This window comes from Muscardinus avellanarius, assembly GCF_963383645.1.
Source record: "Muscardinus avellanarius genome assembly, chromosome: 3".
NCBI classification, from domain to species: Eukaryota; Metazoa; Chordata; class Mammalia; order Rodentia; family Gliridae; genus Muscardinus; species Muscardinus avellanarius.
The window spans coordinates 140,029,935-140,047,256 of record NC_137788.1 but is presented as its reverse complement, the minus strand read 5'-3'; the positions used below and the strand labels follow the sequence as shown (position 1 = coordinate 140,047,256).

The window sequence follows — 17,322 nt, the reverse complement described above, 5'->3', positions numbered from 1 at the left end:
GAGATAGAATACTCCTTGGTTCAATCCCCAGTACCACACACACACACAAGATTTTTCCAATTAGAACTTGTTCATTGTAGGGTATATGTGTATGAGTGTGTATACTTGGATTACCTAGTAGTAGTCATCTCTAAAGTGAAGTAAATAAGATAATTAATTCTCCGAAGTAAACCTGAACGATTCATTCTAAGGTGTGCACATCATACTGGAGTGAGAATTTGCTTGAATATCATTGTTTTTTGGTTTCTGCAGGTTTTATAGTGCATCCCTGAGCATGAGTGCAGAATGAAGCGGCGTTTGGATGACCAGGAGTCACCGGTGTATGCGGCCCAGCAGCGTCGGATCCCTGGGAGCACAGAGGCATTTCCCCACCAGCACCGGGTGCTTGCCCCTGCACCACCTGTATATGAAGCTGTATCTGAAACCATGCAGTCAGCTACTGGAATTCAGTACTCAGTGACACCCAGTTACCAGGTAAGCTGGAGCCAGCCAAGGAGAGGACTAGGAGTAAGGGAGAAGGGACAGTGATATCATCTAATTAAAGCATTTTTGTAAGCCAGGTGTGGTGGTGTGCACTTGTCATCTCAGCATTTGGGAGACTGAGACAGGAGGATCTGGGTTCGTGGACAGCCTCAGCTACTTAGTGAGGCCCTTTGCAACTCAGTGAAACCCTGTTTCAAAATAAAGAATAAAAAAAGTAGGGCTGGGGTCATAGCTCAGAGGTAGAATGCCCCTGGGTTCCATCCCCAATACTGTAAAATCAACCACCAACAAAAAGCATTTGTTGCCAGGTGTGGTGGTAATCCTAGTAGTTGGGAGGCTGAGACAGGAGGATCACAGGTTCAAAGTCAGCCTCGGTAACTTAGGGAGGCTCTCAGCAACCTAGTGAGACCTCTTTCCAAATAATAAATAAAATTGGGCTGGGGTATAACTTGAAGGTAGAATGCCTCTGGCTTCAATCCCCAGTACCGCCAAAAGAAATAAACATTTTCTATTGCATATTAAGTAAGATGTAAAAAAGGTTTTTTTGAATTTGGATTTTGTGGTGCTTATCTATAACCTTAGCTTCTTGGGAGGCTGAGGCAGGAGGATGGCAAGTTCCATGCCAGTTTAGGCAACTTAGGGAGACCATGCCACAAAATAAAACAGGTGGGGTTTAGTTCAATGTGCAAGGCCCTTAGGTTTAATCCTGAGTCCTGGGGGGGGGGGCAAAAATTTCACAGAATAAGTGTAAGGTATAAAAAATAACAAACTAGTTTACACTTAAAACTTTGAACATACCACCACATAAAGTCCTTCAAAATCATGTCAGAAGCCGGGCGTGGTGGTGTACACTTGTAATCCCAGTATTTGGTAGGCTGAGACAGGAGGATTGCGGTTCGTGGACAAGCTCAGCTACTTAGGCCTTCTGCAATTTACTAAGACCTTGTTTTAAAATAAAGAATTAAAAGTAGGGCTTGGGATGTAGCTCGGAGGTAGAATGCCTCTGGGTTCAAGCTCCAGTAGCCCCCCCACACACACACACACAAATAATCATGTTGTCGTGCCAAGTGTGGTGGTACATGCCTATAATCCCATTATTTAGGAGGATGAGAAAGAAGGATCACAGGTTTGAGGCCAATTTCAGCAACTTAGTGAAAACCTCAATAACCTTGTAAGATCCTGTTTCAAAATGAAAAATAAAAATAGAGCTGGAGATGTGGCTTGGAAGTAGAATGCCCCTGTACCAAATTAAAAACAAAAACCCAGCTGGGTGTGGTGGCATATGCTTGTAATCCTCCTGCTTGGGATGCTGAGACAGGAGGATCACACAGTTTCGAGGCCAGCCTCAGCTACTTAGTGAGGCTCTCAGCAACTATAAAATATAAAATAGGTCTGGGAGTATACCCCAGAGGTTAGAAAGTTCCTGGGTTCCACCCCTAGTACCACCAAAAAAAAAAAAATCAGTACTTAGGAGGCTGAGACAGGATGATTATACCTTTGTAGCCAGCCCCAGCTACTTAGTGAGGCTCTCTGTAGCTTAGGCCGTGATTCAAAATAAAGAATGGAAGAAATTTGTTTCTTGTCTGTGTGTGTGTGTGTAAGGGTTTGGGTACTGGGAATTGAACTCACGGGCATCCTACCTCTGAGCTGTACCCCCAGCCCTATTTTTTTAAGTTTTTTTGCGGCACTGGGGATGGAATCCAGGGACATTGTACCTCCAAGCTGCACCCCCAGCCCTATTTTTTTTTTTTAATGTATTTTGAAACTAGGTCTCACTGAGTTGCAAAGGGCCTCACTAAGTAGCTGAGGCTGTCCTCCAACCGTGATCTTCTGGTCTCAGTCTCCCGGGATTACAAACATGTGCCACCACGCCAGGCTTTTTTTTTTTTTTTTTTTTAAACAAGATCTTGCTAAGTTATTTTGACTGTCTTTGAACCTGCAATAGCCTGTCTTAGCCACCCAAGTACTGGGATTACAGGCATATACCCACCATATCCTTTTTCATTATGAAAGTAATATATCACCACTGTGTGTGTTTGTGTGTGTATGTACTTGTGCACTATGGAGGATGAAACTACTCAAGCCACACTCTTAGCTCAATTTTATTCTATTTTTTTATTTTTTTTTATTTTTTTTTTTGGTGGTACTGGGGTTCCTGGAAGCCCTTCTACCTCTGGGCTACACTCCCAGACCTATTTTTATATTTTTATTTAGAAACAGGGTCTCCTAAGCCAGCGCGCGCGGCTGGCTTCGAACCTGCGCGATCCTCCTGTCTCCGCCTCCCAAGCGCGGGGATTACAAGCGTGCGCCACCACGCCTGGCAATTTTATTCTATTTTAATTTGAAACAGGGTCTCACTAAGTTTCAGAGACCCTTACTAAGTATCTGTGGCTGGCCATGAATCTTAAGTTCTTTCTGTCTCTGCCTTCCAACAACTGGGATTACAAGCATGCACCCCCATACCTGATTTATCACCACGTTTTTTTGTTTGTTTTATTTTTTGTTTTTTTGGTGGTACAGGGGACGGAACCCTGGCTACACTCTCAGACCTATTTTATATTTTATTTGGAAACAGGGTCTCTTAAGCCAGTGAGGCTGGCTTTGAACCTGCGCCATCCTCCTGTCTCCACCTCCCAAGCATGGAGATTACAAGCATGCGTGACCACGCTCGGCTATTACTACTGTTTTTTTTTTTTTTTTTAAAGATTTAAAGAAGTTTATTAGAAAGATAGAAATACAGCCCCATGCCAAAATGGCATGGGGGGATGACTCGAAATGAATACACTCTATCACTATGTTTTTAAAAAATAAATATAAGGTGACTGTTTTTTGATATCTCATACATTTTTTTTTTTTTTTTGGTGGAAACCCAGAGGCTTTCTACCTCTGGGCCATACTCCCAGACCTTTTTTATATTTAATTTGGAAACAGGGTCTCACTAAGTTGCTGAGAGCCTTACTAAGTAGCTGAGGCTGGTTTCGAACCCGTGTGATCCTCCTGTCTCAGCCTCCCAAGCATGGGGATTATAAGCGTGCGCCACCACACCCGGCTCTTATACATTCTTGTGTGTGTGGTACTAGGGATTGAACCCTGGAGCATTCTACTGCTGAGCCACATCTCTACTGCTATTTTTTTTTAAATATATATATTTTTTTCTTTTTGCGGGTCTGGGAATGGAACCCAGGTAGAAGGAATTCCAGGAACCCCCAGTACCACCAAAAAAATAAAAATAAATAAAAAAGGCTTGACTAAACCAGGTATGATGGCACATACTTGTAATCCCAGTACTTGGGAGGCTGAGACAAGAGGATCACAGCTTCATAGCCTGCTTCAGCTACTTAGTGAGGCCCTCTGTAACTTAGACCCTGTTTCAAAATAAAGAATAAAAAAATAGGGCAGAGGGTATAGCTTGGAGGTAGAATGCCCCTGGGTTCAATCCCAGGTCCAAAATAAAAATTAAAAAAAGGGAGTTTGGCATGTTGGCGCATGCTTGTAATTCCAGTGTCCCTGGGTTTCATCCCCAGTACCACACACGCACACAAAAAAAGTATGGCTGAGCAGGTGTGGTGGTATATGCCTATAATCCCAGTACTTGGAAGACTGAGACAGGAGGATCCCAGGTTCAAGACCAGCCTCAGCAACTTAGTGAGACCCTGTGATATGGCTGGAAGTAGTCATTTATGTCAGGGTGTTGTGGTTTTTTTTTTTTTTTTTTTGGTGGTACTGGGGTTCCTGGAAACCCTTCTACCTCTGGGCTACGTTCCCAGACCTATTTTATATTTTTATTTGGAAACAGGGTCTCTTAAGCCAGCGAGGCTGGCTTTGAACCAGCGTGATCCTTCTGTCTCCGCCTCACAAGCGCGGGGATTACAAGCATGCACCACCACGCCCGGCTTATGTCAGATTTTTATTATCATTGTTATTGTTTTGAGGTACTGAGGATGGAACCCAGGGCCTTACGCATGCTAGGCAAGTAGTCTACCACTGAGCTATACCTCCAGCTCCGTAGCAGATTCTTAGTTACTTTTTTTTTTAGGGGTACTGGGAATGGAACCCAGGGGTATTCTACTACTCAGCTACACCCCCAGCCCTATTTTTGATTAATTAATTAATTAATTTTGTGGGTCTGGGGATGGAAGCCAGAAGATTTTGACCTCTGAGCTACACCCCCTGCCCAATTTTTTATTCTCTATTTTGAAACAGGGTCTCACTGAATTGCGAAGGGCCTCACTAAGCAGCTGAGGCTGTCCGCGAACCGTGATCCTCTGGTCTCAACCTCCTGAATGCTGGGATTACAAGCATTTGCCACCACACCCAGCTGATTCTTTATTTTATTTTATTTTATTTATTTTATTTATTTTTTATTTTTTGGTGGTACTGGGGTTCCTGGAAGCCCTTCTACCTCCGGGCTACACTCCCAGACCTATTTTTACATTTTCATTTTTGGAAACAGGGTCTCCTAAGCCAGTGTGCGCGGCTGGCTTCGAACCTGCGCAATCCTCCTGTCTCCACCTCCCAAGCATGGGGATTACAAGCGTGCGCCACCACGCCCGGCTGATTCTTTATTTTAAAACAGGGTCTCATTTAGTTGCAAAGGGCCTCACTAAGTAGCTGAGGATGGCTGCAAACCCTGATCCTTCTGTCTCAGCCTCGCAAATGCTGGGATTACAAGCGTGCGCTACCACGCCCGGCTTCTTAGTTACTTGTCAACCTAACAATTCGATATCTAGAAATTTAGTATGAGGAAACAATCAAAGAAGAAAAAGTCCAGGTAAAGAAGGAAACTGTATTTCCTTAGGTGCCACCCACTCTCCTGAGACCCCCACCCTTTGTTTTTGTAGGTCTAGGAATAGAACCCAGGGGCATTTGACCTCTGAGCTACATCCCCAGCGCTAGTTTTCATTCTTTATTTTGAAACAGGGTCTCACTGAGTTGCAAAGGGCCTCACTAAGTAACTGAGGCTGTCAGTGAACCACGATCCTTCAATCTCAGCTTCCCGAATGCTGGAATTACAAGTGTGCACCACCAAGCCTGGTTGAGTCTTCCCTTTTGAAGCACTATAGCATGTGCATATGGAGCTGTGGCCACAGTTGGAAAAGTGCTGACAAATTAAACCTTAGGTTTGGACTTCGGAAAAAAATGTTGTTTTCCTTGGGTGATTACTTTTATTATCTATACAGGTTCATGACTATTTCCTATACTCGGGTAGTTGCATGTAATGTGCTTGTATAAAATCGGGCATCTCAAATATTCATAAACTCTGAAGTCTTGGAAAGATGTGTAAACTTTGAAAAACTATAAAACAACATGTTGGAATATAGAGCTTTAGAATTATAGTCCTTTCTGTGAGACATACCTTACAGCTTATAGAATCATTCACATAGTTTTTTCTTATTCCTAATATGCTTAATAGCTATAAAAGTTGTTAATTTGTAGATGGGCTAATAATTTATTTCACTAATTTTCTTTTGTGGGAAATTGGTGGTATTGTTTTTTGTTTGGTGGTACTGGGATTCCTGGAAGCCCTTCTACCTCCGGGCTATACTCCCAGACTTATTTTTACATTTTTATTTGGAAACAGGGTCTCCTAAACCAGCTTGCACAGCTGGCTTCGAACCTGCATGATCCTCCTGTCTCTGCCTCCCAAGTGCGGGGATTACAAGCGTGCGCCACCACGCCCGGCTGCTTTTTTTTTTTTTTTTTTTTTTGTGGTACTGGGGAATGGAACCCTTATACCTCCGGGCTACACTACCAGACCTATTTTATATTTTATTTGGAAACAGGGTCTCTTAAGGGTTGCACTCCCAGACATTGTATATTTTATTTGGGAACAGGGTCTCTTAAGCCAGCCTCAGCTGGCTGCAAACCTGCATGATCCTCCTGTCTCTGCCTCCCAAGTGCTGGTATTACAAGCTTGGGCCACACCAGGAGTGGGAAATTGGGTTTTTAATTAGTTACCTTTGTGTGTACAGAGATACATGGTACACTTTGTGCATTTAATTGACATGTTTGCAGGGAGAATGCATAAGCCATAAATTTCTTGTCTGTATTTTGTCCATCCCAGGTTTCAGCTGTGCCACAGAGCTCTGGCAGTCATGGGCCCACCATAGCAGCGGTTCATAGCAGCCATCATCACCCAACAGCTGTCCAGCCCCATGGAGGCCAGGTGGTTCAGAGTCATGCCCATCCAGCCCCACCAGTTGCACCAGTGCAGGGACAACAGCAATTTCAGAGGCTCAAGGTGGTATTCAGTTCCTTTTTTGTGTCAAAAATTTTATCTTCAGCCTACTAGTATGATGTTAAAACTTTTAACACAAGATACTTAGGGATTGAATCACAAGATTGTTTTTATTTTGAAATCTCTATTTCCCATTTTGGGACTAACATCTGATTCAGAGAAGAATACACTTAAGAAATGTTTGTGAAATGTGTTAATTTATAGTATTCAGACATGTCGGGATTGAAGGACTATTTCATACAATCTATACTTTGAAGTCCAGTTTTGGATTTTTTTTTAACTTATACATAGTTCTTAGTATCATAAAAGTGTTTATTGAGTACACAAGTGGCTTCAGGCCAGTACAGTAAATCATCCTGGTAATATATCTTAAAATTTAATCTTATTCCTGTTTATGGATAGCTGACTTTGCTGTCCTTAGTAAAATTTATTCTTTTTGGGAAAATGTTTCCTTTGGAAACTATCATTGTGCATGAAGGGTCCTTGTTTTTATTTCTTCTGCTGAGTATGTGTTGTAGATGTTCAGTGCTTTGAAATGCATGAAACATCTGTGGAGAAGTCAAGCTTGTGTTCCCAGCTAACCTTTTCTCTGTGTACTTGAGTGTTACTTCCAAAATGTCTGATTGCTGCAGTCAGCCAGCCAGCTTGCCTACCTGCCTACCTACTGATCTAGGGGCATTCTACCTTTGAGCTACATCCCCCAGTGAAATTTTTGTTCTTTGTTTTGAAATATGGTTTTGGTAGGTTGCTGAAAGTCTCACCAAGTTGCTGAGGCTGTCCTCAAACCTAATATCCTCCTGTGTCAACTTCCCAAGTACTGGGATTACAGGTTTGTCACATCATGCCCAGCAGCTTTTAATTTTTCTAATTTTACACTTTAAAATTTAAAATCATGAGTAGGAAATATACAACTGCAAAAATGTTAGATTTTCATTTGGTCCTAACAGCCTAATTATACCAAATTGCTTGCAGTTATAAATATACCTTTGAAGGACATTTTCATGTGTTAGCACATATTTCCACCTTCTGTTTTCCCTGGTACAGTAGTCCTCTTCCCTTAGCTGCAGTAAACTGTGGTCTGGAAATATTAAATGGAAAATTTCAGAAATAATTCATAAATTTTCTATTTATTTATTTATTTATTTATTTATTTATTTATTTATTTATTTGGGTACTGGGGTTTCTGGAAGCCCTTCTACCTCCAGGCTACACTCCCAGACCTATTTTTATTTTTGGAAACAGGGTCTCCTAAGCCAGCGCGCGAGGCTGGCTTCGAACCTGCGCGATCCTCCTGTCTCTGCCTCCCAAGCGCGGGGATTACAAGCGTGCGCCACCACGCACACTTAAATATTAAATCCTATATCATTCTGTGGAGTATGGTGAAATCTCAACTATTCCAAAATGCGATGTGAATTATCCCTTTATTCACAGTATCTACTTATTTTTGTGGAACTGGGTATTGAATCTAGGGGCATTCTATCTCCAAGCTATACCCCCAGCCCTATTTTATTTTTCTTTTAAACCAGTCTTACTAGATTAATGACAGTCTCATTATTTCCTGAGGCTGTTCTTGTACCCGCAATCCTCTTGTCTCAGCCTCTCAGTTACTGGGATTATAAGCATGCACCAACACACCCGGCTTTATCCGCAGTGTCTACACTATAGACCAAGGTGACCTGTTAGACACTTAGCAGCCCTCTTGGTTATCACACCATCAGATCTGTCATGCTACCACAAGTTGTTCCATTCAAGTAACTGCATTTTATTTAATAATGGCCCCAAAGTACAAGAATAGTGATGCTGGCAGTTCAGATAATGCAGAAGAGAAGCTATAAAGTGTTTCTTGTAAGTGGAAAGATGAAGAGTTGACTAAAGTAAAGAGTACAAATTATTGGGGCCCTTTGAGGAAAGTTTTTTTTTTTTTCCATAATACTTTTTCTCAGCTGGCTGCGTTGCAAAATATTGTACTGCTGTGAACTTAGCACTTCACCAAGTCCTGAAAACTTTTTAAAAACTAAGCTTACTGTAATTTAATGCTGTATCAATACTATATTCTGCAGATAATATTTTAATGTTCTAGGAAAACTTATAAACTTTCTCTTAAACTAACAAAAATATATTAATTCTGTAACATTTTTCAGCCATCCCTACCAAAGCACAACAACTGTTATACTCAGCTTCCTCACAGGAGTTAAGAGTATAAGTATGTGGGCTATGCTTTGTTTTATAAAGACTGACAAGGGTGAGCCAGGAGTGGTGGTACATGCCTGTAATTCCAGTACTTGGGAGGCGGAGAGAAAAGGATCGAAGGTTCAAGTCCAGTTTCAGCAACTTAGTAATACTCTCAGCAACCTAGCTAGACCTTGTTCCAAAACAAGACATAAAAAAGGCCTGGGAGGGCTGGGCATGGTGGTGCACGCTTGTAATCCCAGCATTTGGGAGGTGGAGACCATGGTTGGCGGACAACCTCAGCTAAGGCCCTCTGAAACTTAGTGAGACCCTGCTTCAAAATAAAGAAAAAAAATAGGGCAGGAGGTGTAGCTTGGAGGTTGAATGCCCTTGGGTTTTATCCCCAGACCTGCAAAAAGAAAAAAAAAGGAGTGGGAGGAGTGCAGCTTGGATGTAGGATGCTCCTGCGTATAATCCTCAGTACCCCCCCCCAAAAAAAAAAAAAAGGACAAGGGAGTCCTTTGGATTTGGGGCTATGGAGTGAGTCTCATGTAGAGTTTCCTGATCTGTTCTTTTAGTTACAGCCTTGACTGTATTCCTAAGGGGGTTTTACTAAGTTTTAGAAGGCCTCACTAAGTAGCTGAGGCTGGCTACAAACCTGTGATCCTCCTGTCTCAGCTCCCCAAGTAACTGAGATTACAAGCATGCACCATCACACTTGGTTTGACTTATGTAATTTAACTGAAGTATTCTCATATTGCCTGCCATTTTGGGGTCAGTCTTAAAATGCTTTCTAAGCATTTTAATCAACTTTAGTACATGATTTATACTCTTTAATAAGGAAGTATTCCAGGCCAGGCGTGGTACCTCAGCTATGTAGTGAGGCCCTTTGTAACTCAGTAGACTCTGTTTCAAAATAAAGAATAAAAAAAATATAGGGCTGAGGGTATAGCTCTGCGGTAGAAGGCCCTTGGGTTCCATCCCCAGAGCTGCCAAAAAAAAGGGGGGGGGAGTATTCCATAAGACTGCTTAGGTTATTTCAATTTTTAGGTTATTTCAGTCATCAGCATTGTTTATACTTTCTTTTTTGTCTTTAGCAGATAGGTGACCAGGGATTTGAATAATTTGAGTCATGCATAGTGTGATTAGCTATTTTTTGAATTGCCAGCAGTACAGATATTTGGCACACATTTAACAAGTTCTCTTTACACTTGCTCCTATTTGTCTTGCCAACATGACAGCAAACTTCAGGAGGTTCAGGACCTTAATAATAAATCCCTGTTGAAATGAGCTAGGAGAATTCATTAGCAGAGTCTAAAGGGCTCCCCAATTGCTGGCTTAAATCTATAGCTTCTAAATAACTGCTTTCTAGTGGGAATTGTTTAATTCTACATTGTGGTTCTTGGAACTGTATACATACTAAGAGGAGTTAGACTAGCCTGAGCCAAGTGTGGTGGCACATGTCTATAATCCCAGTACCTGGAGGATCATAGGTTTGAGTATAACCTCAGTAATATATTGAGACTCTGAGCAACCTGGAGAGACTCTGTTTCCAAATAAAAAAGTAAATACGGCCAGGGGTTTATTTCAGAAGTAGAATGCTCCTAGGTTAATTCCCTGGTATCAAACACAAAAAAAGAGTTAGATTAGGTTGGTGTGGTGTGGTACACACCTGTAATCCAGCTACTTGGGAGGCTTAGGCAGGAGGATCACAAGTTCGAGGCCTGGCTGGGCAATTCAGTGAGATATCGTTTCAAAATAAAAAGGACTAGGGATGTAGGTAAGTGATAAGGTGTCACAAGGTTCAAGCTCCAGTATCACGTAAAAGAACTTTTTTTTTTTTTTTTTTTTTTTTTTGCGGTATGGGGATAGAACCCAGAGGCATTCTACCTCTGAACTATGCTCCCAACCCTATTTTTTATTCTTTATTTTGAAACAGGGCCTCACTGAGTTGCAGAGGGCCTCATTAAGTAGCTGAAGCTGGCCACGAATTACAATCCTCCTATCTCAGTCGACCAAATGCTGGGATTACAAGCGTGTGCCACTACTTCCAGTAGAACTTTTTTTTCTTAATAAGACTTGGACTATAGATAACTTTTTCACTATTGTTAAATGCAAGTATCTTCCCAGCACAAAAAGGTCTGATAGAGAAGGGCAGAAAAAACTTGGGAATGATAAAACACACCATTACTCCCTATAATATCTATGTCTGTATCAGAGGAAAGTTCCTAGATAAACATTTCCAATCAAAAATATGTTTTGTCAATAGAAACTCAGTGTAGGAAGTAAGTAATTGCAGTGGAATTTTTTTTACAACTAGTATGAAGGGGCCAGAAGATTTGTTTATGTTCATATTTGAGATAGGTATTACAGTATAAATTAAAACTGATTGCTACCTGCAAAAAAAAGTGTAAGTATCTTGTTTGTTTGTTTGTTTGTTTGTTTATTTTTATGAGTCTGGGGATGAAACCCAGGGGCATTCTATATCCGAGCTATATCCCCAGCCCTATTTTTTATTCTTTATTTTTGAAACAGGGTCTTTCTGAGTTGCAAAGGGCCTCAATAAGTAGCTGAGGCTGGCTCGAACCACAGTCCTCCTGATTCCACCTCCCAAATGTTGGGATTACAAGTGTGCGCCACCACACTTGGTTCTTATAACTAATTTTTTAAACTGTCTTATTAGGACCTTCTATTTTCTTTTTTCTTCCAAACATTCATGTTATATTTGATTTTTTTTTCTTTTGGTTTCTATACTTTTATATCTACTGTAGTTATATAGCTTATCATATTTGTTTAATTTTTGTAGTACTAGGGATTGAACCTAGGGGTATTCTACCTCTTAGTTACATCCCCCAGCCTTTTGTATATTATTTTATTTTGAAACTGTGTCTCACTATGTTACTGCATGGTAATCTTTGTTTGTTTGTTTATTTGGTGGTACTGGGGCTCCTGGAAGCCCTTCTACCTCCAGGCTACACTCCCAGACCTATTTTATATTTTATTTGTAAACAGGGTCTCTTAAGCCAGCGAGGCTGGCTTCGAACCTGTGCGATCCTTCCGTCTCCGTCTGCCAAGCTTGGGGATTATAAGCGTGTGCCACCACGCCCGGCAGCATGGTAGTCTTGAACCTGTGATCTTCCTTTCTCAGTCTCTCAAGTATTGGAATTATAGGCATGCACCACCACACCTGACTGTATTTGTTTATTTTTGGTAATTCTTTTTTGTCATTTTAATGGTGAAGACTATTCTGAAATGTCTTCCAAAGTTTGATCCTGCTATATGTTTTGAGCTTTATATTCCAATAATTGGTCATTAATGAAACATTTCAACAAGGAAGGTTCTGAAAATAAATAGTCCACTGAATGTCAACAGAAACTGTCATTTATGTATGAAAAACCAACCATGAAACAAGTAGGAATTGCCAGGTATGGTGGTACCTCTAATCCTAGTACTTGGGAGAGGCAGGACAGGAGGATCCCAGGTTCAAGGCCAGCTTCAGCAACTAGTGAGACTCAGCAATCTATCCTGTTTAAAAACAAAAAAATTAAGCCGGGCGTGGTAGCGCATGCTTGTAATCCCAGCATTTGGGAGGCTGAGACCTGAGGATAGCGGTTTGCGGACAGCCTCAGCTACTTAGTGAGGCCCTTTGCAACTCAGTGAGACACGCTTTCAAAATAAAGAATCAGAAATAGGGCTGGGGTGTAGCTTTGAGGTAGAATGCCTCTGGGTTCCATCCCCAGAATTGCAAAAAATAAGTCAGGTGTGGCGGCACACATTTGTAAATTCAGTACTTGGGAGACAGATGGGGGATCGCAGGTTTGCAGCCAGCTTCAGCTACTTAGTAAGGCCCTCTGCAATGTAATGAGTCCCTGTTTCAAAATAAAGAATAAAATATAGGCTGGGGGGTGTAGCTCAGAGGTAGAATGCCCCGGGTTCAATCTTTAGTATTGCAAAAAACAGAAATAAGATAAAAATGGGCTGGGATGTAGTTTGGAGGTAGAATGCTACTCCACGGTTCAATTCTAAATCACACACACTTGTAGAAATTGACCAAGTGTGTGACCTGTGATATAATACTGAAATACGGGCAGTTTAATAAACGACCTGAGACTGGGTAATTTATAAATAATAAAAATTTTATATCTGATCTGGAGGCTGAAAAAAAAAAAAACAAGATCAAGGTGTCTACAAGGTTCATTGTCTAGTGTGGGTCTAGTTTTTGTTTTCAGGGTGGTGCCTTAAAATACTTCATGACAAGCCGGGTGTGATGGCGCGCGCGTGTAATCCCCACACTTGGGAGGCTGAGACAGGAGGATCGCATGGGTTCGAAGCCAGCCTCAGCTACTTACTGAGGCTTTCAGCAACTTAGTGAGACCCTGTTTCCAAATAAAAGGTCTGGGAGTATAACCCGGAGGTAGAAAGCCTCTGGGTTCCACCCCCAGTACCACCAAAAAAAAAACTTCATGACAGCCAGGCGTGGTGGCCCATGCTTGTAATCCCCGCGCTTGGGAGGCGGAGACAGGAGGATCGCACAGGTTCGAAGCCAGCCTCGCTGGCTTAAGAGACCCTGTTTACAAATAAAAAAGTATAAAAATAGGTCTGGGAGCATAGCCCAGAGGTAGAAGGGTTTCCAGGAACCCCACTACCACCAAAAAAAACCCCCAAAAAACAAGACAAAAAAACTTCATGACAAGCTAGGCATGGTGGCACATGCTTGTAATCCCAGTATTTGGGAGGCTGAAATAGGGGGATCGCAGGTTTGTAGGCAGCTTCAGCTACTTAGGCCCTCTGCAACTTTGTGAGATCCCATTTCAAAATAAATCAGGCTGAGAGTGTAGCTTGAATGTCCCTGGGTTCAGTCCCCAGCACCACAAACAAAGACTTCATGGCAAAAGGTGGAAGGGCAGGGAGGGTCAGTACCCAGTGCCCTCCATGTCACCAACCTCACAAGGGCTCTGCTTCATCATTCTGCTGTGAAAGGCCCAGCTAATACTGTTACAATGCTGATTATGTTTCAACATGGAAATTTGGGGAAACATTCATACCGTAGCACCATTTAATGGTTTATTTGAACATAAATGTTCCATTTTATAATATATCTAAGTGTGGCTTATATCAAGTCAGATTTATTTCTAATTTTTTTTTTTTTTTTTTGGCGGGTGTGGGGATGGAACCCAGGGTCATTCAACCTATGAGCTACACCCCCTGCCCTATTTTTTATTCTTTATTTTGAAACAGGGTCTTACTAAGTAGTCGAGGCTGTCTGCGAACCACGATCCTCCTATCTCAGCCTCCTGAATGCTGGGATTACAAGCGTGCGCCACCACGCCCAGCTATCTAAAACTTTTTTTAAGCCTATTATTTTGTATAATTTAAAATGTTTGTTCCAGAGTATATAGGAATCAGCTAGTGGATGTTTCCATTGGATATCTCAAGTAAAAATTAAGTTGTCTTGAATCAGACTCATAATTTGTACTGGGCATTGAATTCAGAGGCATTCTACTTTCAAGCTATACTCTCAGCCCATTTTTATTTTATTTTATTTTATTTTTATTTATTTATTTATTTATTTTTTTGGTGGTACTGGGGTTCCTGGAAGCCCTTCTACCTCCGGGCTATACTCCCAGACCTACTTTTTACATTTTTATTTGGAAACAGGGTCTCCTAAGCCAGCGCGTGCGGCTGTCTTCAAACCTGCGCGATCCTCCTGTCTCTGCCTCCCAAGCGCGGGGATTACAAGCGTGCGCCACCACGCCCGGCTCCATTTTTAATTTTGATGCGGAGTCTTGCTAGGTTGCCAGGAGTCTTGCTAAGCTGCTAAGGCTGGCTTGGAACCTGCAAACTTCCTGTCTCAGCTTCACAAGTCCTGGAATTTTAGGTATACACCACTCCTTGCTTATAAAAACTTTTGAATCTGTGTAGTTTTCTATGTTCTTTTGGCCAATACTGTAATTCAAGCCAGTATTCCATGAATTATTTTTACAGCATAACTGGTCTTCTTACCTCCTTTCAATCTCTACCAGTCTTATGCCATTTTTTTCTTCAACCCAGGTAAAATTGAGTATACCCAAATGCAGGTGATAAGGAAATCTAAATTACTTTTAAACAAGATTTATAAATTCTTTCAGGATCTAGAGCCTGCTTCTCCTTTCTCACTTTGTGTTACTCTTCCTACCATTCCTTCTCCTCCAGCAGAGCTGTACTGTTTGCAGTTTTTCAAATGCATCACATGGTGTTCCATCTGGGATTTTGCCCATGCTGCCTCCTTTGGCTCTCTCCCCTGGTCTTCACTTTTGCTCACTTGTACTCATCCTTAGTTTTGTTACACATCACCTAATGGATTGTATCCACTTTGTTGAGGGGAGAGCAGTGCTGTTTCTGTATGCTCTCCAGGTATTCAGTGGGTACCCATCCGCTCCACTTGGTTATCATTCCCAGATGTTAGGAAAGCTATGACTTACTTATCATTGAATTCTTCGTCCCTGCATTGAGCCTTCCATGTTTAACCTTAGTAGGTGCTTATAAAGTAGAAAAATGAATGGTATATTAATGTTATTAATTCTTGATTATTCTCTCCAGAATATCCAAGGCAAGGCTATAGGTTTTTAACTTGATTCTTTTTATGATTGAACTTTATTGGTAGAACCCATACTAATTTGTGGCTCACGTTATTTAATAACCTTGAGATTTATTTCTGCCTCAGGTGGAGGATGCACTGTCCTATCTTGACCAGGTGAAGCTACAGTTTGGTAGTCAGCCTCAGGTCTACAATGATTTCCTAGACATCATGAAGGAATTTAAATCTCAGAGGTAAAAATGTGTGTTTGTACTTAAGTTTGTGCTTGGGATGTTAATTTTAGAGGGAGACCAGAGCTAATTCTTATATGTTGAATGTCCCCTTCTGGAAGCTAAATTTTCAGGATCGCACCTGTTTTTTTTGTTTTGTTTTGTTTTTTTGTTTTTTTGGCAGTACTGGGGGTGGAACCCAGGGGCTTTCTACCTCCAGGTTATATTTCCAGCCCTATTTTTTATACTTTATTTGGAAACAGGGTCTCACTATGTTCCGAGAGCCTCACTAAGTAGCTGAGGCTGGCTTCGAACCTGTGAGATCCTCCTGTCTCAGCCTCCCAAGCGTGGGGATTACAAGTGTGCGCCACCACGCCCAGCTAGGATTGCACCTTTATTTTATGTATTTATGTATTGTTTTATTGATAGGAATTACAGCCACTAGATTTTTCATAGTGATACATTTTTCTTAAAATTTTTTTAATGCTTTTTTTTTTTTTTCGGTGGTACTGGGGTTTCTGGAAACCCTTCTACCTCCAGGCTACACTCCCAGACACTTATTTTTAATTTTTTTTAATTTTTGTGGGTCTGGGGATGGAACCCAGGGGCATTTGACCTCCAAGCTACACCCCCTGCCCTATTTTTTATTCTTTATTTTGAAACCGGGTCTCACTGAGTTGCAGAGGGCCTCACTAAGTAGCTGAGGCTATCCGTGAACCGTGATCCTCCAGGTCTCAGCTTCCCGAATGCTGGGTTTACAAGCGTGCGCCACCACGCCTGGCTCTATTTTTTTATATTTTTATTTGGAAACAGGGTCTCTTAAGCTATCAAGTCTGGCTTTGAACCTGCGTGATCCTACTATCTCCACCTCTCAAGTGCAGGTATTACAAGTGTGCGCCACCATGCCTGGCTTTTAATGCTTTCTTACTGGTAATTATTTAGAGACTTTGATTTTAATTAGTTTAAGGTACCCTGATACTATAGCATGGATCACTATAATAAGAGAGTAAGTTATCTAAACAACGTAGACATAATGCCCAGTAAATAATTTATACTGTTGTATCAAAGGTTGGATCTTAGCAGGGCGTGGTGATGCATGCCTGTAATCCCAGTATTTGGGGAGTTTGAGACAGGAGCATCGCAGATTTGTGGACAGCCTGGACAACTTAGTGAGACCCTGTTTCAAAAGAAAAATGGAGCTGGGGATAAAGCTCAGAGGTAAAGTGTCCCTGGGTCCAATCCCTAGTTATTAAACAAAAAGATGATTGGATCTTGACAGGTGTGGTGCACACTTGTAATCTCAGTACTTGGGAGGCTGAGACAAGAGAATTGCAAGTTTGAGGCTACCCTAAACAACTTTGCAAGATGCTGGCTCAAAATAAAAATAAAGCTGGACGTGGTTGTACGTGCTTGTAATACCAGTATTTAAAGCCTGAGACAGAAGAATTGCAGATTTGAGGTCATCTTCAGCCACTTTAGTGAGGCCCTGTAATGTGGTGAGACCTGTTTCAAAACAAAGAATAAAGAATAAGGCTGGGGGTGTAGCTTGGAGGTAGACTGCCCCTGGGTTCAATCCCCAGAACTGCAAAAATAGGTAGATAGATAGATAGATAGATAGATAAAAAATAAAAAGGGCTGGGTGTGTA

At 41.6% G+C, this 17,322-nt stretch overlaps 1 protein-coding gene across 2 annotated transcripts in view; it reads left to right on the top strand.

Annotated features, from left to right (window-relative positions):
* Positions 1-270: 270 nt before the first annotated feature.
* The window catches only part of SIN3A (SIN3 transcription regulator family member A), a gene marked incomplete at both ends in the record, with an annotated part of 60,306 nt that continues 43,254 nt past the window's right edge, over positions 271-17,322 (top strand). The window contains 3 exons of one of the 2 annotated variants that reach the window (XM_080691257.1): positions 271-474; positions 6,548-6,724; positions 15,594-15,700. In XM_080691257.1, the coding sequence (XP_080547383.1) occupies positions 286-474; positions 6,548-6,724; positions 15,594-15,700 (473 nt within the window). The remainder of the gene's footprint in view (positions 475-6,547; positions 6,725-15,593; positions 15,701-17,322) is intronic. The other variant, XM_080691256.1, reaches the window with a different exon arrangement.